The sequence below is a fragment of the Triticum urartu genome, chromosome 1A (genome assembly GCF_056163025.1).
Source record: "Triticum urartu cultivar PI428250 chromosome 1A, HENAU_Tu73, whole genome shotgun sequence".
Classification (NCBI taxonomy): Eukaryota; Viridiplantae; Streptophyta; class Magnoliopsida; order Poales; family Poaceae; genus Triticum; species Triticum urartu.
Genome location: NC_141873.1, coordinates 526649233 through 526658585, shown reverse-complemented (window position 1 = coordinate 526658585; position 9353 = coordinate 526649233). Strand labels below are relative to the sequence as shown.

Sequence of the window (9353 nt, the reverse complement as noted above, 5' to 3'; positions counted from 1 at the left end):
ATGATCCGAGGATGGTGCCCGGTTATAGCAATCCTGCAGATTACCTGCCCGACGAAGTACATTATGACCCCATGGACGTGCAGATACAAAGATACGAGTACGGGAAGCCTCTCGTCAAAGATGAAAGATCTCTATCAACGATGATGCGAAGATTGCATGATTGGTACTTGAAAATCTGCAGAGACTCTGGGGGGAGGAGTACTTTGTATGCGAGAGTTAAACCGGAGCATGACCTCATTGGAATTGATCTGTTGCCTGTTCCATTTGAGGAGTTCTATCAGTTCTTCAATCAATTGGCCCTCGATAAAGCAACTGTCACCTGCTACTGTCTGTAAGTAGTACTACTTCTGTCATTAAGTTTCTCTATATAGCTTAGCTCTTTCATTGCATGTATTTATAATCATCCTCACTATATTATGCAGATTGAAGATCATCGAATTGAAGAAAAGACAAGTCGGTGATATTGGGTTCATTAACACAAATCTCATAGATGCAACTCAGGTTGAATTTCATGCCGCAGAAACCGAGGCCAGCATTCTAGAATCGTTGATAATAAATCAAAACAAAGATATAATACTCTTTCCTTACAACTTCAAGTGAGTGTTACTGTCTTGTGCGTATTCGGTTTCCCTTATATATTAGTCAAGGTTATAGTAATGTAATTGATGAGTTATGCATGCGTGTGCAGTTTCCACTATATTCTCCTACATATTAAGCTTGAGCAGGGACTAGTTAGTAACCGTCTTAGACTCAAGACGAAAAGATCCCAAGGACTATGCAGACATGACTCAAATACTCGAGAAGTAAATTAAATCGATCATTATCCACCATATCAGCAACTTTGTTCATTTCCTGATATATCAAGTAATTGTTTTCTTTGTCCGGCAGGGTTTGGAGAAAATTCACCAGAAAAGCTCCGGGACTGCCGAAGGAGCTGCAATTTAGACACCCGAAAGTAAGTACTAGCTATAGTAGCATTTTAAGCGCATCTACTAGTCATTCAAGCGCTAGTTTCATCAATACCATTTGGCATTCTTGCTTATCAGTTTGATTAACCTCTATTTCTTGTAAAGTGGTTGTGGCAGCAACAAGGGAATGATTTCTGTGGTTACTATGTTTGCGAGTCCATCCGCCACACGACCTGTGAGCGGGGCTACACTGACGAACAATATGAAGTACGTAAATAACAACATTCACAATTTTATTTTATTACCATCATTTGTGTTGAGTTTCATTCATTCATATATATATGTATTGACCCCCTTCTTTAAATTAGATGTTTCAGAAGCGGGATGAACTCCTAGCACCAGCTCGCATGCGAGGAATTCAAGAGGAATTGGCGGCATTCTTTCTTGACCACGTGATCCCTGAAGACGGAGAATTCTATGTTAACCCTGAGTCCGTATGATTATATTTGTAAGAGATAATTACTGTATATATGTAGCCGGTAGTGTCAGATAGATATACGAGAACTTGTTGTTCGACCAATCTCTCGGAGAAGGAGAGGTGGTCGATATCACTTCTCTCTGTATATATGCATATATGTTCATGACGATCTTCTGTTTCCTTCGTTTGCTTACTAGCTAGCTAGCGTGTCTAGTCCTCTCTATATACGTATGTATAGTACGTAGCGTCGACCAAGCACAGACATAACAGAGGACACTTCTCTCTATTAATTATAACTAGCTAACACAATATATGAAACACCTAAATTAACCCCCTAAAACCCCCAACCCCCCCCCCCTTTTCAAAAAAAAAAACAAAAACCCCAGCCACAGAAGTGCTGACGCGTGGAAAGGGTCTCCTGACTGGGCTCTGCGCACTGCCCACGTGGAGGGCCTTTAGTCCCGGTTCTGGATTGAACCGGGACTAAAGGGTGGAGGTATTAGTACCGACACTTTAGTCCCGGTTCCTGAACCGGGACTAAAGGCCCTTACGAACCGGGACTATAGGCCCTTTTTCTACCAGTGCCGGGGATCGTCATCGAGCTGTACGTGCGCTAAGAACTCGGAGGTGCCGGAGTAACGGTGCTTGGATCGGTCGGATCGGGAAGACGTACGACTACTTCCTCTACGTTGCATCAACGCTTCCGCAGTCGGTCTGCGTAGGTACGTAGACAACACTCTCCCCTCTCGTTGCTATGCATCACCATGATCTTGCGTGTGCGTAAGAAATTTTTTGAAATTACTGCGTTCCCCAACAAAAATAGCATGGTAACATATTATCTGCATATCCGTTAACTTACATACAAACACCGTGATAATTTTGACCAAAGGAAAAATGTTGTTGAAAAATATACACCCCCAGTAACTTATGTGATAAATAGCACTGCATTCCCGATGACTTGCATACAAACACCATGATAACTTTGACCAAAGAAAAACAAAGTTGTCGAAAAACATTCCCACAGTTTATGTGAAAATAGCACAATAAATACATACCCGATTATTTACGTACAAACATTGCGGTAACTTTGACCAAAGGGAAAAAGTTGTTGAAAACCCATACCCCGGTACTTATGTGAAAATGATAAGGTAATATAAGAACCGCATAGTGGATAGTTTATGTACAAACATCGTGGTAACTTTGTCCAAAGGGGAAAAAGTTATTGAAAACCGTACCCCAGTAATTTATGTGAAAATGGCACGGTAATATACGAACCACATATCTGACAATTTAGTACAAACACCGCGGTAAACTTAACCAGGGGAAAAAGTTATTGAAAAGATAGCCCCCGATAACTTTTATGTAAATAGTATGATAATATACATACTTCATACCTCATAATTTAAGTGCAAACAACGTGGTAACATTTTTTAACGGGGGGAGGGGGGTGTATTGAAAAATATCCTCGGATAACTTCTATATAAATAGTATGATAATATACGAAGCTCACACGATAACTTAAGTACAATCACCACGGTAACATTTGACAAAGGGAAAACGTTGTTTACGAAGATACCCCGGTAATTTCTTTGTAAATACTCCCTCCGTTCCAAAATAGATGACCCAACTTTGTATTAAAGTTAGTACAAAATTGAGTCATCTATTTTGAAACGGAGGGAGTAGTATGGTAATATATGACCCTCATTTCTAATAACTTAAGTGCAAACACCGTGGTAATTTGCATCTGAAAAGGAGGGAAGGGGACTTCCGGGTTTGTGAACCGATATGAAACACACATAAAAAAAGATGGAACTAGAATGCATAGTCCTAAATCCCAAACAAATGAGGCTGGTGTTTTGGATTTTTAGTTACTGTTGGTTGTCTTTTTTTGTTTAATCTCGTCTCAAGTAGATACATCTAGTACGTAGATTGAATCTAATCAATAAAGCCGGCTAGCATAGCTGGATGTCATTACATTCAATATATGTGACGGTGTGGGTTCGATCCACCATTTTTCCATTTTTTGCCTATTTTTAAATAGCTGACTACCTAGAAAATCGGATGGACCCCGCAACCTCAGAGTTGGTTTGTTCGAGGGGAGGTGGGGTCGAAGGGTGGCAGCCCAGAATTGGGAGGAGCCCGCGAGAGGAGGTAGGATCGAAGGGAGCGATTCGTTAGAGAGAAATGGGTGGTGTGGTAGTTTTGCAATCTGCCACACAGTTGACAAATATCACAGTCCTATTTTGAAATTTTGAAGGCAATTTCAATGACGTACCGTCAGAAGCAATAGCATTATTATTATTATTATTATTATTATTATTATTATTAGATATAGTATAGATATGGTCTGTTGGCATTACAGGAAAAAAAATAAAAACACCCTACTAACAAACTACCACCAGGATGGACCAACTATCAGAAAAGAGTGATAAGCCAGCTGCTACCCGAGAAGACCTGCACAAGCGCCAGGACACGGGAGAATAAAACTAGCCCAGAAACGACAACTCACAAGCACCCAACACCAAAAACAATTCAATTTACCCGTTGTGTGCATTTTCCCCTTTAAAAACCGATGGGTATTTAACTTTCCATAACCCTTATACCTAATAGGGTTTTTACCCGTTTGGTTCATGGTAGCGGGTATCCATTGCCATGTTGATCATGCACATAAATCTTTGTAGTATGAGTACTAAGTTTTATCTTGAAGTGTAGTCACACCACATATAAAGTCTGGTCCTCAAAGTTTTTTGTCTGAGCCACACATCAGGCTTGACCCTCAATAACTAACCAAAAACCTTTGTGCATCAGCTGTAAATTTTAGGAATTGAATTCGGATGGTCAGGCTACACAACCGCATGCCTAACCAATGAACCAGGACTCTGTTTGTCAAGTGCATTGTGGGTTGCATATTTTCTCATGCTTAGCATACATCTTCCAAAGTGGCACATTGTCTCGTCCGTTCACAAACATAAGATGTTTTACCTTTTTTTTTGAAACAGACATATAGGCACGTTTTAGTAGTGTTTATTCATTTATTTCTATGGAGTCCTTATTAACATATTGAAAACATCTTATATTTACGAACAGAGGAGTACTTAGGAGTTTTTCTCCTCATAATTTCCCAAACCAAAAGGCATCAACAAAAAATGACGGCAGCCGTTAATTAACATCCTAAAACACGTGGGCAAGCCCAGGCCGAAGCAACGAGCCCAACACCACCATAAGAAAAAAAAACAGAACACAACCGAAGCCCACACAAACGAAGAAAAGAAAATAGGCTAGCAACGTGACTCAAAAACGAAAATGAAGTAGCATACCCCAAACTAAATTTCTCTCTAGAAAAAACAAACTAAATTTTAGTAGCTCACGCGAACCCGCCATTGACCCTGATGACCTGCCCGTTCACCCACCCGGCGGCGTCGCTGGCCAGGAACGCCACCACCGGCGCCACGTCCGTCGTCTCGGCGATGCGCCCCATGGACTGTGCCTCCACCCTCTTTAGGAACGCCTCGTCCTTGCCGGCGAGGAACAGCTCCGTGCGCACGGGCCCCGGGGCCACCACGTTGGCCGTGATCCCCTTGGCCGCCACCTCCTTGGCCAGGATCCTGGTCATGGCCTCCACGGCGCCGTTGGTCGCCGTGTACGCCGCGTAGCCCGGCAGGAGCGTGCCCATGATGGACGACGAGAAGGTCACGATGCGGCCGCCGCCGGCGGCCGGGATGCGGTTGGCCGCCTCGCGGCACACCAGGAACGTCCCGCGCACGTTCACCGCGAACATGGCGTCGAAGTCCTCCACGGTGGTGTCGGCGAGCGCCGGGTACTTGGGGTTGAGCAGCCCGGCGCAGGCGACCACGACGTGCGGCGGGGAGCCGAAGGCCTCCTCGGCGCGGTCGAAGAGCTCGCGCACGGCGGCCGGGTCGGACACGTCGGCCTGGGCCGCCACGGCGCGGAGGCCGCCGCCGCCGCCGCGCGAGTTGAGCTCCGCGGCGAGCGCGGCGGCGCTGGCCGAGTCCGACGCGTAGTTGATCAGGACGCGCGCGCCGAGGGCGGCCAGGTGGGAGGACACCTCCCGGCCGATGCCGCGGGAGCCGCCCGTGACGAGCGCGACGCGGCCGTCCAGCGGGAGCGGCGCCGTCTCCGAAGGCGCCGCGTTTGCCGCCATGGCAACAAAACCCAAGCGGCCTGCCGTCAAACTGCTGGCTCGTTACGTGGCGCGAGTGACTGGCTCACGATTTTCTACCTCACTTTACGTGTCTGCTCTGTTGGTTTGTGCACCAGGTTAATTTGCCCCGTTGCTGTAATACGAACGGCAATGCGTTATATAGGCATGGTAAGTAGTCCGACGTACAGCACTTCTGCTCCATGGCGTACAGAGTGACGTATGGACTGATCATGACAAAGACGGCTCTCAAAATTCCAGGTGGTTAAACACTTGATCTTTCTAACCTTATTCTTTTCGATGACACATTTGATGACGGCGGCTCCGCTGCTGCTCGATCGTTTGTGGTGACAACCATAGAACTCCACAACCCTTTTCTCCGCTTACTGACCAACAACATCGACCTCACTGTGCTAGCCGCACGCTGCCATGTCCACCGAAAACATCAGTGTATATTGTCGGCGGCGGTGAGGAAAGTAGAGGCTATGGGCGGCGGCGGTGGTGAGGAAGTTGGCACGCGGCGGATACTATTAGCTAACAGGCTTCCCAATGCCATGGCCATCTGCGTCATTGGCTGGAAGAGGAGATAGGCCTTGCAGGAGTCTGATGATGGAGGTGAAACTTCCCTCCCACGTAAGCGGTTGGTAGATGACGCATCCTCCAAACCAACTTCCCCTATCCTCTAAATATGGAGGCTTGTGGACTGAATACGGAGGCCCTCCATGAATTATGGTGACCCGTGATAGGATGGCGTCTCTGCTAGAGTGTCCTTTTCGGCGGTTATTATGCCAATTGGCCCGATATATAGCGACCTTGTGGAGTTGCTCTTACGCATGTATATAATCTGAACAATCACACTGCAGCTCCGGGACTCGGATGGTACTCACATGTACTACATATGAATAAAGTTCATGCTCCGGAGCACACACCATGCACTTCAAAGTCATACACACACAAAGGTGTTAACTACTTTGCTTCAAGACTGGCAATCGTCTTTTCCAAATAATTATTTTGAAATTCAGGCCAACAGGGCAAGACTAAATGTTCCAAGTGTTGATTCAAATATTATGAAACACTATACACAAGTATAACATTAGTCCTTGATTACAATGTTCTGCAGAAAAATATGTATGGGAATAGTATTGTCCCATTATTTAAATATATAGAAAAAATGGGTCCTTAAATAAAATCCATGCAGTCGATTATTGTCCTTTTACGAGACCATGTTGGTGGTTTCTGCAGCCTTGCGAGTTTGCAACTATGATTAGTTCCTCAGACTCTGCAGGATATATTCTGCGTATAGGTCCCTGAAACAGCGGCACAATGGTTAATAATAATATATTGTACTCTCTCTGTTCGAAGTTATTTTAAAGTTGCAACTTTGTTCTAAGTCAACATATACTATACCAATTTGCATTCATTAGATTCATCATAAAATATATTTTTATATTGTACTATATATATTTGATGTTGTAGATATTAGCATATTTTCTTATACACTTCGTTAAATGTTTAGAAGTTTGACTTTGTGCAAAGCTAGAGCATCAAATAATTGGAACAAAGGGAGTATGCTTTAACTACAAATTTGTCTTCAATCAGGTAATGTATGTTAAATTAGCTTCTGTAGACATCCTTATATATACTAACATAAACACGTTTAAACTGTAGATGGTGTCAGTTTCCGTCTCATTATAATGTGGAGGCATGCCTCTGAAATGCGTTTGCATTACTAATTGCTGATAGATAACCCTGTAAAGCTATTTCAGAAACAACTCACATCGAGTGCTTAATGGCAGCCTGTGCAGTCTCCGGTGGCAAGAAGTCGTTGACAGCAACCTCCTTGTTCTCATTCTTCTTGTCTGCAGAAGCATAACATCAAATAAACTAAGCATTTAAGGAAACCATTTATGTCGCTATGGTTGGCGTAAATCCGATAATATGTGAGGAAACAGAATGTACAATCTTCGAAGAAGCGACGGATTTCAGCAAGGCGGTGGGGAGAGAGCTCCTTAAGGTCGTTGAGATGACGGTACTCGGGATCATCAACGCAAACAGCAATGAGCTTATCATCTTTCTCACCCTTTTTGTTCCAAAAAGTAATCACGGTATCAAGCAGACATAATGTGAGATTGATATACTCTATTCATAAATGAAACTCTTAAAAAAACTGTCTTGCCTGATCAATCATGGGCATCAGCCCAATAGCCTTAGCTCGAAGAAAGCAACCAGGTATGACTGGTTCCTGTGAAGGTGTAGGTTAGTCAGAACACATAAGACATTCTCGATTCTCGGACACAATGTGCATCACCTTGTGAGTTGCATAAACTTGAAATCAGTAATGCAAAACTCACCTGCATCAGGACCAAGACGTCAATTGGATCTCCATCTTCACACAGCGTCCGTGGTACGAAACCGTAGTTATGTGGGTAGACTACGGACGAGTACAGAATCCTGTCAACCTACAGAAATAGCTTAATTTTCATGTTCTCCATTGTGAAGAAGTTTTGTTTTTTAGCTTTCTTGTCATACACCACCAAGCTGAAAGTGAGGAATGTATGCGCGTACCTTTATCATCCCAGTCTTCTTGTCAAGTTCATACTTGACTTTGCTCCCCTTTGTGATCTCAACAACCTAAATTCATGCAAGACTATGATGCATATCTGAGCTATTTGCTGTAATTTACACAGCGTGCCAAGGCAATAGAGTATGTCAAGATGCTTACGGCGTTGAAGATCAGAGGGGCTTCAGGTCCTAGAATTTGGAGAAATTATACATGAGATTATATATGAACCTTCAGAAATACACTTTGAATCCCGATCGGGGCAAAGAATTTTGATGGGAGGCAAGACACTAGGATGTGCATTTACCTATCTCCAGATCATGCCAAGAATGTGCCGCGGCAGTTCGCTTCGAGAGAGATGATACCATCCGCTGGTTCAGCTTCGGAGAATCCTTCTTGCCTTCCGCCATTGTCCTACAATCCCACCACCCATGAATTTCCTTCCAAATGAACAACTAATGGAGAGGAAAAAAAAAGTAACCCCCTCTTTTTGTTCACACCAAACGGAAGATGTAAAATGATATCCGGGAGAAGGAGCGGGGTGTTTGGGAATTTACCGAATTTCGATAAGAATTGAGAAGGATGGCGGATATGAATGACTGGGAGAAGAGCACGTGAAGCGCAGGAACGGTCGTTGCTTATATAGAGCTCTAGTGGGTTGGGAGATCCTGGAGAAGTGGCGGGAGAAGCGGCGGCTCGGACACCTTCTGCATGCACTCCCGAATTAGAACGTAATACTACATATACTATATATAGCTAGGATTCATTTTTGTTGTTTTTTAGAGTTTTTTTTACAGGCTAAATCTGGCCAATGAGAAGCTGACCGTTAATTCGTCTGCCATCTGGCTGGGTACATGAGTGGGTGCACATAGTGACTTGGTTTGTTATTTGGCTCCTGGCCAACAAGCATTTTTGTCCGGCGGTGTTGGGCGGTGGGCGGTGGGCCCAGTCCGGATATTTTCGGCGGATTTAACGTATTTGCATGTTTGGGGCCCGAGCAAATTTTTTATATTTGGCCTGGCTCATAAAAATATACGAGTGACCCGCAAAACCGACCCTGAGCAGCTATATCTACCGGCTGCGAAGTGATTTAGAGTTCGCATCCTTCTTTTCATCTGTCGTCTCCTTTCTCCTCCTCCGCCTCCCTTTTCAAACTTCAGTGAGAGATTCCACGGCGTGTCATCCATTTCGTTTGGATCCATGGCGGGAGGGGCACACAGGCGTGTGGCCGAGGCGAAGGCAGGGGAT

At 44.4% G+C, this 9353-nt stretch overlaps 1 protein-coding gene and 1 pseudogene across 1 annotated transcript; both read right to left on the bottom strand.

The window, feature by feature from the left end:
• Positions 1-4522: 4522 nt before the first annotated feature.
• On the bottom strand, positions 4523-6396 carry LOC147992207 (NADPH-dependent aldehyde reductase-like protein, chloroplastic pseudogene; annotated as a pseudogene).
• Positions 6397-6539: 143 nt separating this feature from the next.
• On the bottom strand, positions 6540-8789 carry LOC147992206 (soluble inorganic pyrophosphatase 3-like). The gene is made up of 9 exons (XM_087528579.1): positions 8663-8789; positions 8413-8519; positions 8268-8296; positions 8111-8176; positions 7897-8004; positions 7722-7787; positions 7505-7625; positions 7323-7404; positions 6540-6852 (listed from the first exon to the last, which is right to left on the bottom strand). Exons 2-9 carry the CDS (start codon positions 8513-8515, stop codon positions 6810-6812), a joined length of 618 nt encoding a protein of 205 aa, XP_087384705.1. The 5' UTR covers positions 8516-8519; positions 8663-8789; the 3' UTR covers positions 6540-6809.
• Positions 8790-9353: the final 564 nt, after the last annotated feature.